Consider the following 16,794-nt stretch of genomic DNA (forward strand, 5'->3'; position numbering starts at 1 on the left):
GTTTTACTCAGATTTCTATGAGTATTTGGTTTTGTATTATTTTACTGTTGTACACTGCCCCAAGATGAATTTTGGAGACGGGGAGGGGGAGAGGTGGGGGTTAGGAACCTCAAAATAGATAAATAAAAACAAATTATTTAGTGCACATAAATCAGATTAAAATACCATTAAAATATAGATTCTCATTTATAATGCTATATATAAGACTATATTGTTTTATATGGAGCCAGCTAACACATGAGAACACACAATCAGAACTGGATCTTGGCCAAGTGTAGAATGATGGGTCTTGGACTCTATAATTTCTCACTGTGAGCTCCATTTAAGAAAATAGGACTATATATAGTATTTGGAGCTTTACTATTTATGACCCTTGTAATACCTACTGAGCCTTAATGGACCGAGGCAGGTCAGCACTGCTTGTAGTATTAGATCTATCAGCAGTGTTTGACACAGTCGATCATGAGCTCTTAGCTCACTGCCTTGCCAAGACCGGGATATGGGGGACAGCCCTCAAATGGCTGATCTCCTTCCTCCAAGGCCACAGACAAAGGGTAGCAGCAGGAGAGAGGGTATTTATGCCTCATCAGCTCACATCTGGAGTCCCACAGGGAGCAGTCCTCTCTCCTATCTTATTTAACATCTTCATGTGCCCTCTCGCTCAGCTGGTGTGGAGGTTTAGGCCATGATACCACCAATATGCAGAAGGCACCCAGCTCCTCCTCCTATTGGATGGCCACCCCGATTCTGCCCCAGAATCCTTAGCCAGATGCCTGGAAGTGATGATGAGGTGGCTCAGACAGAGTTGTATGAAACTCAGCACTTCAAAGATGGAGGTCCTGTGGCTGGGTAGGAAGGGACCAAGTGAGGAAGTGCACCTACCCAACTTGGACAGAGTGCAGCTGTTGGTAGCTCACTCCAACAGAAACCTGGGTGTGGTCCTTGATGCCTCCCTCTCCATGGAGGCACAGTTCATGAGAGTAGCACAGTAGGCATTTTACCATCTACGCCAAGCTACTAGCACTATTTGGTCCCAGAACACCTAGCCACAGTCATCCATGTGATGGTCACCACTGGACCACTGAAGTTCTGCGGCTTGCTTTACGCAGGCCTTCCCTTAACCTTGATCCATAAACTGCAACTGGTCCAGAATGCTGCAGCCAGGATCCTCACAAATACACTGTGGAGATCCCACATCTGACCTGTACTTCAACAACTCTGCTTACTCCCAGTTGAATTCCAGATTAGTTCTAAGATTTTGGTAATAGCCTTCAAGGCCATATGCAGTATAGTATAGAAATTCAAGAAAATAAATAATGTATATGTATGTATATTGTTAATTTGACCACTGAAGAAGACTCTAAGGATCAAAATGCATCTGATCATATGATGTGTAACCATTGATGTTAATATAGGAAGTTGTACATGCAACATTTAATAGGTTGCTATAAATGAAAATGTCTTAAATCTGATTCAAGTGCATTAGATAATAATTACATTTTATTTTATTTTCTTATCTGCTCAACCTTCAGGTTTCTAGCTTGATTTTTCAGGTTTGGTTTGTGTTCACTTCTAGTTTTTGCTGAACATTATTCTTTAGACATGAATTGCAATCAGAAAAAAAAAATCCATTATGAGCTTCTTACTAACACTCCCAAATTTGCCACTAACACTCCCAAATTTGAAAACAACTTGTACTCTATCGATTAAGACAGACTTACCCCCACTTTTATTAATATACTTGGGGAGGTTTTATGCAACTTACATTGTACCTTTATAAATATAAATTGTAATCTTCAAATATTTACAGTTTAGGGGGTTTTCTCTGCATCAGTGGCCTCAGTGGTGTTTAGTTTATGTGACCCTTGTTTTATGACAGTGGTAGTGGAGGTGCTATTCTAGAAAAAGGAAAGTATGTTTGACCTCTTCTTCCTTTTCATTCACTGTGGGAGTCAGGTATTTCAGCTCTAAATCAGAGAAAGAAAGCTGACAGTGAATCTTTCAAAAAGTCTAAACAACATTTGTATTTATAGCCGCAGTCTAACAGTCGCTAAATACTTTTAAATTATCAGTATGTTTTGTTTATAAGCATGATCTTTGCTTCATGTCTCAGGAATGGAGTGATGTGATTACAAGCTGCTCTGATGAGTTTTCTAATGAGAGACTAGAATAAGTGAAGAGTTCATTTAGACACTACTCAAAAGTATTGTAGAAACAAATTAGGTTCGAAGAATCACTGGCCAGAAGTGTGCTGCCCAGATGGTTTGCGTGACACAGAGCAGCACAGGAACTGTGTGTGAAAAGCTAAATAAATGTTAAGGATTAGCTTCGTTTTAATTGAAACCCTACATTTAAAATACCATAAAACAGTACCAGATTTTTTTAAAGAATATATCAAAACCAAACATTGTTTTCATGGCCACCTGGAGTTTGGCTTGTCAACAGTCCTAGACACTGGACTCTGATCTCTTTCTCTGAAGCTTAGTGAAAAACAGGTCCACTGCAAGAAACTAATGCATTTGAGGGAAAAGAGGTGGATTTTTTCTTTAAGGGACCTCCTTTGTTCTTGGACATGAACTAGACTTTTGTGCCTGAAACTATCTTTAACTACAATAAGTGTAGGATTAAAACTATATATATATATAGTTTTATATATATATATATATATATACTCCTTCTCTAAAGCTACTCATTTTGCTATAGAAAACAATTTTCCAGTAACTATGTTTATATATACTGGCCCATCACTTTGGTTTGGAAACTCCACCATTGTTGTGCCTGGGTAACCAATCTTCATTTATTTGAAATATTTATATCCTGCCCTTCTCAGGATGAATAACTAGAATAAATTAAACAAATTATATGTTTAACTCATTCAAGAAATCCTATAAATTACCCACAAAAAATTAAATGATTTGCTCACAATCATAATTTAACAAACATACAGAAATTCAGTCATCAGTATTAGGAAACCCAGCATTTTACAAATCTGACCAGGGCCCATTATGCATGGCCACCGAAACGGCGATTTCGGGTCACATGGAAAATGCGGAGGGGGAAGACGCGACGCACACCGGTTATGCATGGGGCAGGGTGCGACGGCGGCAAAACCCAGAGTAACTGATTATGCACGCGGCGATCCGGGCGCCGCTTCTGATTGCGCCCCGGTCACCCGGAAGCTGCGCTTTCTTCCGCGTTTCACGAACGCGGCTTTTTCGGTGGCATGCACCGAAGCTGCGGCCGGTTGCAGCCGGCACCGTGCATTATCGGTGATTTCAGTTGCCGCCATTCCACCCCGAATGTGCACTAAAACCCCCGTGCATAATGGGTCCAGGTTGCACATGATTTCCTGAAGGCCAAAAGAGAGAGAATTAGATGCATAGTATTAGAAAGACTGTGGCCACTCCGCACAAAAGGAGAGTGGCCACTGAAACAAACTAATTTGACCAATAACTAGCCATCCTATCAGACATGGCTTAATATTTAAGAAGGAATGGTAAACAGGTTTGAGCATCTACACAGATTTGGATCTGGAAAAGCAGTCCTTACGAAATTCAGCCTTAGGTTGTGAAGGGCATTAAAACTTAAAATCAGCACCTAGATTTGATCCTAGAAACAAATTGGTAGCCAGTGCTATAATTTCATTGTTGGTGTCACATTGCCATTTTGAACTATTCCAGTCAGTAAATGTATATTTTATACCTCCTGAAGCTTCTGAGTTATCTTCAAAGACAATCCAGTGTAGAGATTGATTGCAGATGTCCAAAGATCTTGTTCCCTGCTGTCTCATCTTATTCAATCTACATACAGGTCTCCGCCTCCCTATTTCTCCTCACAGATAAACTCACATCTTAGGTGCTGCTTCATGGTAGCACTCCTAAATTCTCTTCCAAAGGCCTGGTTGAGAGGAAGGTATAAAAATGTTCCCTATGCTGAGCATGCCTGTTCCTGTCGAACTATGTAATCAATCTACAATAGCAACACATTTCCTGCTCCCATCCATGCAGTTGCCTGGGTATGCTATCTCACACCATGGCTGAACAGAATATCAACCTGCACTGATGAAGCTCAGGTGTGCTACCTTCTAGAACAGGAGTAGTCAACCTATGATACTCCAGATGTCCATGGAGTACAATTCCCTTGGGAATTGTAGTCCATGGACATCTGGAGGACCACAGGTTGACTACCACTGTTCTAGAAGACAGAGATCCAGTGATTTCAGCAGCCATAGCTAGATGCTTGTGCAAAGCCCAAACTGGATAATTCGTTTATCTTTATTTAATTTTAGATTTCTTATTAACATTCTATTTTATTCTGTTCACTGTTACTTCTTTTACACACTATGCCATTAAAGGTTTATTAAATGACTCATTGCTACAAAATGAAATCTATAGGGTATAGTAACTTGGATTAGCATGACCCAGGTTGCTGAGTCTAAATGTAGCTGAACCCCTAGTTATAATAATCTTTATATGTTTTTAAAAAGTAGCAAAGACTATCCAAAAAACAGTTTACATGTTTCCTTAGTGATAACGGTAGACTATCTAAACATCAGTCCTGCCATCTTTTGTGGATTGTTTCAATGTATTATTTGTCCACTTGAAATTAGCATCCAGGCACTGAGTAAGGATATAGACATCCACATCTGGAGACTTATTTAACAAAAAAGAGAACTGTTACTGTTAGCATGTTGATGATACTTACACATGAAGCCTGGCCTGACACAAGCATTAAAGAACATGTGCTGAAATAGAACTGGGAGGTATATCAGAGTTAAGGAGCTAAGCAAATTATTATTTCTCCATAACTTAGTTTTTCTTTCCAAAGACACTATAGAGCCAAGCCTAAGCCCTATCCTATGATGTCAAAGCCTGTTGATAGAACTAACAAATTCAAGAGAGATCATATACTTCTATCTGTCTGTAACTGGAGATCAGTTACTAGCATAATTAATGTTGTATCTCAGTTGAAATGGGTCAAAGGCAAATGTATTCTTTAGGTATTTAGAATTGTCCTGCCATCACCTGCTCTGCCACTGTGCCCCAATATGGTAAATTTGAAATACCCCTTTAATTGGCCAAATCATTCTTTGCCAAAGAAAATTTTGTAATTAGCATCTTACTATCAACCACTTGAGAGATATGAGAACTTTGCTTCTATGGAATATTAACTGTGCTTACTAAGGATAATTCATTACAAAACAGCATAATAATTTCTTTGTCCCAAATTATTATTCTTGACAAAATAGATTCATTAGTTCTTATGTATAGTTCTTAAGTATAGTTCTTAAGTATGTTGCATGCCTTCATGAATTGAAGCAGAGGTCGATCTAGTTCAGAAATCCACATGAAAGTAGACATTATAAAAATCATGTAACTGCTGCCACATTTGACAACCATTTGTAAAGTTCTCTTCAGCTGTAATATATACAGTACTTATTCTGTATTTAAAAGGTGTGATGCTTAGATATAAGATTGCATTGATTTGTATCAGTCCGCACCTCTGACTTGGGAGGGGTCCCCCCAAATGTCCCAATACCCTGTGTCAGTGAGTATTGATACAAAAAGAGCCCTTGATATATGTAACTTATTTTGTGCCCTGCCATAATTATGCTCAGTATTTTCCCTCATATTGACCAGTGCATAACTGCAGAAAACAAGAATTTTCTGTGTGATGCTATGAATGGGAAGGATTCCTTCCTCTTTTTGGGGGGGCACTATGGGCTTCTCACATCTAGTTACACACACTATTTTTATTTATATTCTCCAGGGAATATTACAGGAAGGTGAAGGGTATGACAGAAATGGTATTTCCACCAGATTTTGTCCCACCATTTGGTAACTGGAATTTCACAGCTGTATTTACTTATGCTCAGTTTTATCTAGCATGTTCAGTCATCCTCTGGAATCGTTCTCTTGAAGTGCTTCACAATGTGTTTGGGTTTTGGCCATTTTGAAATAATGAGTTATCTTCACTGGCTGGATGCAATTTCTGAATATGCACCAATTCTAAAATGGATTCTTGGAGAGGCCCCATGAATCACTTTATCCATTGTGAAGCCTGTCCATTTATTTATATCCTCTCCATTCTGTTTTCTACTAGGTACTATATCATTGGAAGACCTGCCTTTTTATCCATTGATTGCTAGGTTTGCATAGGTGGGTTTGAGAGCATCTTTCAGTATATATTCACTTGAATTGCATCTTCTCTCCCCCCTCCCCCCCCCCCGTGATAATTTCCAGGCATAGCATTGTACAGATTGTACAACATATGAAGTGTAAAGATTGAAAAATGTTTGCATTTCATAGAAAAATTGTCAAAGTTTTAGTAAATTTTGTGGTCAAGATTATCTGCTATTCTATAGGATTGAATCCAAAGATCCATTTTACCCCCCAGCAGGAAGCTGGGTACTCATTTTACCGACCTCAGAAGGATGGAAGGCCGTCAACCTTGAGCCGGTTGCTGGAATCGAACTCCCAACCTCATGGATAGACAGCTTCAGACAGCATTTCTGCCGCTTACCACTCTGCACCACAAGAGGCTCTTCTAAGTGGGGTAGAGAGGCCGTTTTCCAAAATATAGAGTGATTAAAACAGCACTAATCTAGAAATGCAATGGAAAATAACCAAACAAATCCTAATAAAAACAGTCATGTTACATTAGGCATGAACACTTACCGCTAATCCAAGTGGAACCCATCTATGAACATATCTACATTATCCCTAAAGAGAAGAAAGGTGGATAGGGGCTTTCGGCTGACCGGGCAGATGAGGAGATAGGAAAAAAGAGAAACAGGTTCATAAATTCCTTGATCCTGTACTGTGAACTTTGTTAAGAATTATAGAGGTTGAGGAATAGTTCTACGGTGAAATTGAACCTAAAATGCTGGACTAAACTGAGGTCCTTTTATACCCTACAGTCGCACTCTTTCTGCCAGTGTGGGAAATAAGGTTTTCCTGTTGCCTTAATTAGTGCAAGAGGCATACTAATGACTAGTTTACTGGACAAGCCTGCATTGTGAGAGATGCTTCTTGAGTGGAATGTAAAGACTGATTCTGATATGTGTGAGGGGTAAACTTAGAATCATGGCAAGCCCATAATTTATGAACATAAACTGTTTCATAGTGAAATGGCATTTTATTGCACTTAATTCCTGTCATGATTCTCTGGTTTGATCCAAGGTGCAGTTTGTAATGTTGTCTGCATCAGCCCCAGAAGTGTAGGCTTTCTGGGTTTAACAGGCGGTGGGAAAACTGAAAAGAAGTTAATCGAGAAATGAGGCAGCATGGCCTGAATCGTATCTTTACACAATGTAAAAATAAAAGTAGCAATTCCTATAATTCATTCCATTCCATCCTCAAAGTATTTGCGATCATGCACACATCACATCCAGTCATTCTTGTTTTAAGTATATGTTGACTTCTTTTGGCATTTTCTCTTAGACTCGTTAAGGTATTCACAGGCCCATTTTTCTTGTTCCACTTTATCGGTTTATTTCCAGTAGCCAGAGATTTAGGTGTTCTCAGTGAGCACATCAATGTTCCAGCCAGAGATACTGTTTGAAATTATCCATGAACCCAATGCCTCTGAACATTATTGAGTGACATTTGTTTCTGTAGGTTGTGTCTGCTTTGACTAACTGGTTTATTTCAGATTGGCAGCTGGGATTACCATGTAGTAGATGGACAGTTTGCTTGAATTGGAGATTGCACTGAAGCTATACTAGGTCTCAGTTTAATATGCCTGGAATGCACAGACTCAGATTAGAGCAAGTTGCAAGGCTCTGAAGAGGGAAATAAATCCTTGTTTTCACAAACTGTAATTACTTTCTGTTTTAACTCACTGACTGCGATGTAATTACATGCAGCAGCCAGTCTCATAATTAGTCTGGACAAAAAATTACGTTTTCAGGAACCATTCCCCCCCCCCCACTTGAAGTTTACTTTTGAAGTTATGATGGTGTTCTACTGAATACACGAATAAGCTTCAGATTCAGCTTTCAGCCATTTCAGCCTTCTTAAATTCTTGCCCTATGCACACACACATACAGAAAGAGAGAGTGTGTGTCTCCATCCAAAGGCAGCCTTTGGGAAAAGGATGCTCTCTTGAAATGCAATATCTCTAAAATAATTTTCCATTCAGTTTAGAATGTGTTCACTTTTGTATGTGTTCTCAAATCATTTAGATGCTCAACACCAACAACAAGCCTTTAATAGCATATAAAAGTACAATATAAGAAGGGAAAGTGCAAAAGGATCCACTGCTAGTGAGAAGAAATGCAAAGATCATGCTTTAGACATAATACATTCATGATTTCTCATGGTAAGATGTAAAAACTTTGCTACTGGTTCAATTATATCAGGGTTCTGGGATGTCAAAAGAAACTGAGCCTCCGGGAAGGGCGGTATAGAAGTATGATAGATAATAAATAAATAAAATAAATAAAAATGTATTTCTAGTAGCCATGAGCATTAAATATTTGAAGTGTGCTTATTTGCCCTCGTAGTCTCCGACATTTTCAGTAACACATAAATGGATATATACTAGTGATATCATACACCTAATTTGGCCCATGGAGGGAAAGTTTCAGAATGATGTTACATCCCCTATTATCTTGACTACCATCCTGGTTGCTGGGCATGCTGGCAAAGTGCTTTTTGGTCTCATTATCTTATTTGCTTTCCAAGATACAATGACAGGGGACAAATACCTATTGTATTTTGGATAAAGGAATTTACAATTAGTTTATAAATATAAACCAAATATGATTGGTTTATAAATATATTTCATGTTAGTATGATGGAAAACAAATGCTTATTTTAATGCAATTAACTCATTGTCCTTTTAAAAAACAATGCATAGTATTAATGTTTACAATTAAAACTTTGAGTGCATATTTCCCCCCCCAAGTTCATAATATTTTTTCTGTTCAAATTGATTTCGATATTATATATGAAAGAGATGGTTCTAGGTTAGGGGGATATTGCTGCAGGGCAGGAAATTGATAGCATATCTACGACTTTATACAATAGCTCCTTTCATATGCATGTGACAGTGTGTTGATTCAACATGCAGTGGGGTCCTGGGATCACACTTGAACCCTGCCCCTCTTGGCTAATTACATCTGGCTGGAAGGAGGCAGTAGGCTGTGTCTAGAATAGTTGGTGAATGCTTGTTTATCGGAACTGATATTGTCCCATATTCCTCCCATTCACACAGAGGCCTCCATTGCTTGCCTCTTCTCTCCCAGCCAGTCTTCCTTGCAGATCGCTGCTGTTTCCCCTTATGAACTGCTGTCCTGAAATGTCTATTAAGTGATTTGGAGAGGAAGGCCAGCCAGACTAAGAATGGGCTTCGTTGCTCAGCTGGGCTCTTTTCTAGCATGAATTCTCAGCACGGCCCATGCTTTCCCCTCCAGTTGATTTCTTAATAGTTTTATAGCTTGGTTTCCTTTTTATCTTATAATTTGCTCTCTGGGTTTTTTTTGGGAGGGAGGGGTTAGAAGTTGATTTCTAGGTAGCATTGTTGAGCTCTTTGGTGAACGAACGAACAAACAAAAGATCATGATTTCTACCCCCCCCCCGGAGGGGTGTTTAGAGTAACTGGTCTTTTAGTTGAATATTTACTAATATTGCTTTTTCTTCACATGCAGTCCCAAATCTTTTAAATGTACTTGGGAAGGGAATTGTGTTGGATGAAATTTGAAATTGACAGTTAAACCAGAAAAGCAATGTATAGTTCCACTTCAGCCCTTTATCCTCAAAAAGAGAGAGACGTTTATGGTTGTTCCTGCTCCCAGCCTCTGCCTTCTTCTTCAGTTTTCTCTTACCAAAAAAGGAGTGAATGGGAAACATCAGAAGACTAGAGATGAGAATGGCTTCTTCTTTGGTCCTTTTCTTCCTTTGACAGATCATATTCTCCTGGGGATTTGGGGATGGAGCTTGGGGAAGCCAGGGACCCCAGTGGGATACATTGTCATAGAGTCCACCCTCCAAAGCATCCATTTTCTCCAGGGAGTCTGGTCACTTTATTCTGGAGAAGAGCTGCAATTCTGGGGGATTCCCAGGTCCTACCTGGAGACTGGCATCCCTATTTGATCCATTGCTGTACCTCCTCTATATCTTATAGTGATGGTTATGAGGATAAAATGTATAAGGATATAATATAGCATGTTCTTGGGAAGTTGAAGAGCAAGGACATAAATAGAAAGTAATAATACTTGAGTTGGCAGCAGCATATTTTTGAAAATTTACCTGTAGTTTGCTTGTCCATCAGTTTAAAGGCAAGAGTAGTGAAACCCATAACTTTACATAGAAAACTGGTGTGTTAGTATTGAATAGACTCATTTATTTATTATTTATTTATTATATGTATATACTGCCCTTCCTGAAGGCTCAGGGTGGTTTACATCGAACAGGAACAATACAAATAACTCAGTTTGTCTCCTGGGTTGGATTTTTGTAGGTAAGCAATTCAAAATACAATTGGCAATATGTTTTTGCTAATGGCTGATTAAAAAAAATACCTTTCTGCTGATGAATAGTAAAACCAGTTCTGCCTGAATCCATGTAGTGCTTTCGATGATTATATCTGAGATACTGTAATAGTTTTTATTTTCTCTTAGAACTCTGGACACTACCATTCCTTCTCTCATTTTGCCTTTCACATTTCCCTTTACCTCCTTCCCATTCTGTTTTATAGTTCTTTCAGACATAAACATAGAGGGGAAGCAATTTTGATTTCATTTCTGAGTGGTGCTGCAAAGAAAAGTAACAAACATCTGTTTTTGCCTTAACTGCATCCATATGTTCAAATTCTCTAATACCCGTCTCCTGGAGAAATTTACAACCCTATTTGGTGGGCACTGCATACGATTGAATTAACTTTTTTTCACAGTAAAAAACAGAACAGAGTTTAATTTGTGCCAGTGCTCAACAGGACTCAGCCATAGTAATTGTGTTTAATGTCACGACCAAGTTCTGAAATATATAAAGGAATTTTAAATATTGCTTCTGAGCATGTGCAGAATGTTTATTCTCAGCACCATGGAGCCAAAACAGTGGAACGGAAGTCCAGATAGGACTGGGTCAAACTCATAGATCCTTTCTTAGAAATTAAATACTGTATTATGGAATGTATTCAGGGATTGGAACTATAAATTGAGTAAAAACAAAATTGCTGCCAAGGAAAATCCACTTTTCTGTTCCCTCTTCATTATTGCCAAAGAGAAAGGAGAAAGCAGAGGGATCTTTCCAGGCACAGTAACCAGATGTAATCATTGTGTGTGTGTATCTATATCTATATCTGTATATAATATGACCAGCCCAAAAGACTGAACACTGGTAACTGTTTATCACTTGTTAATGTCCCCCCCCCCAGCTTAACAAGTGGAAAATGCTATATGCAATGTACACTTTAAAATGTAACAAAGTATTGTAAAGGAGTCCTGTAACTTGTCTTGCTTTATAGCTACATTTTACAGAGCAATTTGGGGAGTACCAAAGATCTGTTGCTATAGAAGACTAGCAGGAAGAGGGCTTTTTATTGAAATCTTTTAGAAGCACTGAACTAAAACATTGGATCATGATATTTTATACTGATTGTAGTTGAAGAAAAACCAAGAAATAAAAATGTAACTTTCTAAGGGTGTACCATTTTAATGGTGTTTTTCAGTTTCATGACGGTGTGGGAAAACTTTACAACAACCAGAAAAAGCTTATATAGCACAGCAATCTCTAAACAATTCCACAGACAGTTCAGCTGCAGCAAAGCAAAGTTAATACAAGGTGTTTTTTTTTTTAAAGAACCATTGAGGTTAATTGAGAGCTACAGGTTCTAAGGGACTACAGAGCAGAACTGAATATGTGGTTGCCGACAAAAAGTTAATCCTTTGTTAATTTCCTCCCTCCTCACCTTAAAGGCTAGTTCAGTTTATATACCATTGTGATGTGTGTGTTTCCCATTTTTGCTTCCCACATAATTTGCTGCTGTGGGCAGGAGGATGTTCAACATTGGGTGTACATTTGGAGTAAGCTGAACTAAGTGTTGACAGAGAGGGAGAAAAGAACTTGAACTTATTGTTTATACCAGTGGTCCCCAACCTTTTTACGGCTGGGGACCGGGGACTGGGAGGGAAAGGGAGGCATGGGCACTGGCATGCCGGCATCCGCAAACCAGCAGGTGCGTCTTCCTCCCCACCCCACAATGCAGTGCTCGCTGAACCGGGAGTGATCAACCGCCTCCCGGCGCCCCGAGCGCTGCTCTGCGGGGGAGAGGAACAGGTGTTGGTGCCTGCAAACGCACTGGCATGGCAAATCCGCATTCCCCCCCTCCCCTGCAGTATAGCACTTGCTGCACTAGGAGGCGGCGATCGCTCCCGGCACAGCAAGCATGCGCCGTGGGGGGGGGGAGGGAGGCGCACCCGTGCCTCCTTCTCCCCCGCCATGGCCTGGTACCGAGGCCTTCATGGTCTGGTATCGGGCCACGGCCCGGTGGTTGGGGAACACCGGTTTATACCATGCAACTGCCTTTATTCTTCCAACAGAAGCGCTTCTTAGTTCCAAAGTTCAGTCTTTGGATAGGCTTAAAAATACCAAAATAAGAGTTTTGGAAAGCAATTCTACATCTGTCTAATCAGGATCCTACACAGACCTAAACTGTTGGGCTCTCTCCCAGAAAGTATTCTTAGGATTGCACTGTTAATGTAATAAGGCTGTGTTCACACATTATGCTGAAGCCTACGAGAATATTCTTCAGTGCAACTATTTAATTTATTTAAAGGATGCCAATATAAAATGAATAACCAGGCTTTTGAATTGAAATTATTCAGTGGAATTGATATCTACAATTTAAAAGCTTGGCATTTCTGTTTTTCGGTTTATGACTAAACAGTGCATAAGTATTTTAAGATGCAATCCTGTGGAGAATTAGACTATGGAATCCATTTAAATCCATGAGTTCTAACCATCCTAAATGTATCTAGGATTACAATCTCAGACTATTTATCAGAGAGTCAAGAAAATCAGGACTTTTTGTATCTGTATTTCAAAATATTGATGTTAATTATGTATCATGCATTTTTGAAGAATCTCCATTTAAACAGAATCCATTAATCTCCATTTAAATAGAATCCATTTTGATCAACATTATTATTTTTTCTTTGAAATGAGGTCCTAAGAACTGATCTTTCTGCGCTCCTTGCTGCTATAGCTTCCTATACCAATAAGAAGCCTCTGTAGAAGATGCTGATCTCTTTTGTCTGAATGGAAGTGTCCTCCATTTTACACCAGCGATATTGGTTGACATTCTTAGTTCTCTTTTTCCATTTAAGGGCAATGCTCTTTAATTAAATATCTTGCATTTTCCTTAGTATGTGTAAAATATTAGCTTTTGTTGCCTGTATATGATGCAAGCAGGATATGCCACTGCAAGCAAAGAAAAATAGAGCCCATAAGGAAACTTTCTGATTGTAATAGCTGGTTTCTGTTTAATATCACAGAGCAGAATGAAGTTTTGCAGTTTCTCATGGAAATAGCATCTAGAGTACTGAAAAGATTACCTCATTCTTAATACCAGTGCCAAGCACTTAGCCCCACTGTGAACACACGGGCTTGATTTTCTAGATGAAAAAAAAAAAAACAGAAGTGTGGAATGACATTTTCAGGTGACAGTTATGGTTCTATTGCCTGTAATTAGCACCTCTTAACATGCAAACCTGCCTATGTTTTTTCCAGGCTGTTGAAGCTCAAATCCGAAGTTTTGGACAGACTCCTTCACAACTACTCATAGAGCCACATCCTCCACGAAGCTCTGCTATGCAGGTGGTAAGTGGAGTGCCAGCTTAATTCTCTGAGAACCAAGTGCCTTAATTTCACAAGTGAACATTCACCTCCCAGTACAGTGCATTTCAAATAATATAGAATAGTTTTGTTATAGTGAGTTCTGAAGTACAGAGCTGAATCGCTATATTCAGGACTAAAACGTAACAAAAGATCCAGAAACCTTATAGTGAATAAGTGACATTGAGCATCTTAGTGAATTTAGCATCTTTAAAGTTTTATCACTTGAGCTTTATCACATCTGCTAGAAAAAAGTTTCTAAAATTTCTAAAATTTGGGGCCCATTGGGTGGTGCGTGTGTGTGGCTTGAACCCACTGTATGATTCTTGCACACTTTTAAGTCTTTAGTTGCATACTGAGTGTGCATATTCAGATCTGTGGTTCTCATTGTTTCATAAACATATGTAGGTAGAAATAAAAATAGATCACTAAAGATATATGTTCCTTGCCAGCTGTTAATATATGTCAATGTTCATGAATATTTGGTTCACTCTTTTCAGTACTAAGCCAAAGTGGCTCTTTCAGCATCCAAGAAATATTGTAAAATGAAAAAGAGCAGAAAGTTACCAGACATATCACAGAAATCCCATTTTGTTACTGTTGATCGTCTTATCCATTGGTTTCAGGGTTACTCATATTCCTTCTCCTGCAGCTCCAAATTTGTGTGTGACTGTACATGGGATTTGTAACGTGAAAATAAAATTTACCCATTTCCCCAAAATTCCCAAAGATAGGGTGCACTATAAATCCCATAAATAAATAAAATAAAACAAAGTTTTAAAAGACTGCAATCTGATTCAAACCTTGCGTTTCTGAGGTTATTTCCAGACTGCACAGCTCCCTTTGGAAGCAGGTGTGTGAGAGCGGCTTCTTTGTTGCAGCTTTGCACTTTATTGCTTTTTTCCTTCCAGGTAGGCAGGTGTGCAAGTTACTTCTGACTCTGCAAATGTCTTGGAAGTCCTGTGTGCAGATCAGTTTTACAGTGAGGCTCATGCTTCTGCACCGCTCACTGTTCTTGTTTCATAACCCCACAAGCAAATGATAAGTGCTGCTGCATTTTTCTTGGCAAAGACGCATCTTTCCAAAGGCATCGCCTTTTCCCATCACAAAATAAACTGTTTTACCGGTATAATGATGGGGTTAATCACTAAAAGTTTCAGTGTGTTTTTCTGGGGGGGGAGGGGGGATGTGCAGTGAAGACATTAAAGGCACCGTGGGCTGTGTTAAGTGCACAAGCCATAATATGCACCAGGTGTAGTAATTAGCAGTCACATGAAGGCTGACTATTTGTCTGGTTTGGCTGCTGTTGCTGTATCCCCTTGTGTTTTCACACCATCAGATAGCTGGATTTAATTGAGGCCACATCAGATGAGGCATTACTGACACCTTTAATTGAATGAGCATCCAGGGAGGATTAACTCATAATATTGATTGGCTTTTAGCCACTTGCTCAAAAGTGTGTCTGGGTAGCTTATTAGTTGTTTTTATTTACACCTTTATACAAAGACTGTAAACAGGAACATAATGCAATATGTTTTTCTAAGTACTCTTAATAACTTTTTAAAAAGGAGTGATAATAAAAATGCAAATCTTCTAATTTTATTATTAGTTCTGTATAAAAATATGTTAAATGTGCATCCTTTATATGCATTTACATATGCACACGTTTACTGCAGCAATGCTGATGATAAACAACCAAAGGCCATTACCAGTGTATTCAAATTCTATAAAGATACTAATTAATTATGAAGAAATCCTTTCTCAGTGTTATCTGCAAATATGTCTAAGAGAAGCAGTGTAGTAAAAATCTATATGAATATTCATTCACTCAGCAAATGTCTTCAGTTGAAGCCAAGCTCATTGACAACTGAGTTGTAAGATTGCATTATCATTATTCAAAAGTGATATCTCTAAAACATCACAAAGTAGGATGACTGGCTTTGCTACTATAACCTTAAGCTGAGAATTCTATCATACAGGCTTAGAATAATGATGTAAATTGTGGGTTGGATCTTAATATCTATGAAAGGAAGAGGATCTTCTCTTTCTTCCAGCAATGCCCTTCATGAACTGGAAAAAAACCCTCTCTGTTGAGGGAAACTCTCATGAACAAACAGACAACCAGCATGGAGTGGCAGAAAGATGAATTGGGCAAAACTTGCATTTGAAGCTTGCTCTGCTCATACATGAGTGATGGACTGATTTTTCCCAGTTTCCTCTGTTTCTTGCAACCCCAAATGCTGACTGGCATGTTGTTCAGGAGTAGTCCCTGAACAACAATAGCCATGGTCTATAAGAGGGCTGCTTGGTAAAGAGGGAGATCTGCCGTTGTGGACAATTTCTGTTTGCTAATGGTAGAATACAGCTCATGATCTTCTACTTCAAATCATACCTATTACTATATGCAAATTATGGTTGGTCAATAGCAACACTATGAAGATCAAACTGATAATTTCCTATGATTGGTTATCTTGAATCCTATTTTAATAAATCCTGATTCCAGTACAGTCCCATGTGATGATAATTGAACGATTCTTTTGTGTTTCCAAGCCATTTTGTTATGCTCTTATTTTGTTTTTATCATTTGTAGTCCACTGTGGAGTCCTGAATGCAACCTTCCCACTATATACACATTTTAAAAAATGTAGATAGAATAGTAGATTCATTATTCGCACGGGTACAATATTTGCAAAATGATGTCAAAAAATACATACTTACTTACAACCCCATTATGACAGCATACCGCTATATATAGATCACATTCTGAAGGCATATGTATTTGCAATCTCTATATTGCAAATATATTCTTTGTAGCTTTGCTCAAAGCCAATTAGTTTAATTTGAGGTGTGATTATTGCTTATTAAAATATATACTATGCTTTTGTATGTTTTCTGTTTCACATTTGCAAAGGACCTTATCCTTTACAATAAATCCTTTATGCTTAAATGCTTCATT

General features: G+C 38.7%; 1 protein-coding gene across 5 annotated transcripts in view; it reads left to right on the top strand.

Moving 5' to 3' along the window:
* LRBA (LPS responsive beige-like anchor protein) overlaps positions 1-16,794 on the top strand; it is a 414,817-nt gene that overhangs the window by 365,886 nt on the left and 32,137 nt on the right. For all 5 annotated transcript variants that reach the window (XM_077300118.1, XM_077300120.1, XM_077300119.1 and 2 more), the window contains one exon: positions 13,734-13,823. In XM_077300118.1, coding sequence (XP_077156233.1) covers positions 13,734-13,823 — 90 coding nt within the window. The remainder of the gene's footprint in view (positions 1-13,733; positions 13,824-16,794) is intronic.

The sequence above is a fragment of the Paroedura picta genome, chromosome 10 (genome assembly GCF_049243985.1).
Source record: "Paroedura picta isolate Pp20150507F chromosome 10, Ppicta_v3.0, whole genome shotgun sequence".
NCBI classification, from domain to species: Eukaryota; Metazoa; Chordata; class Lepidosauria; order Squamata; family Gekkonidae; genus Paroedura; species Paroedura picta.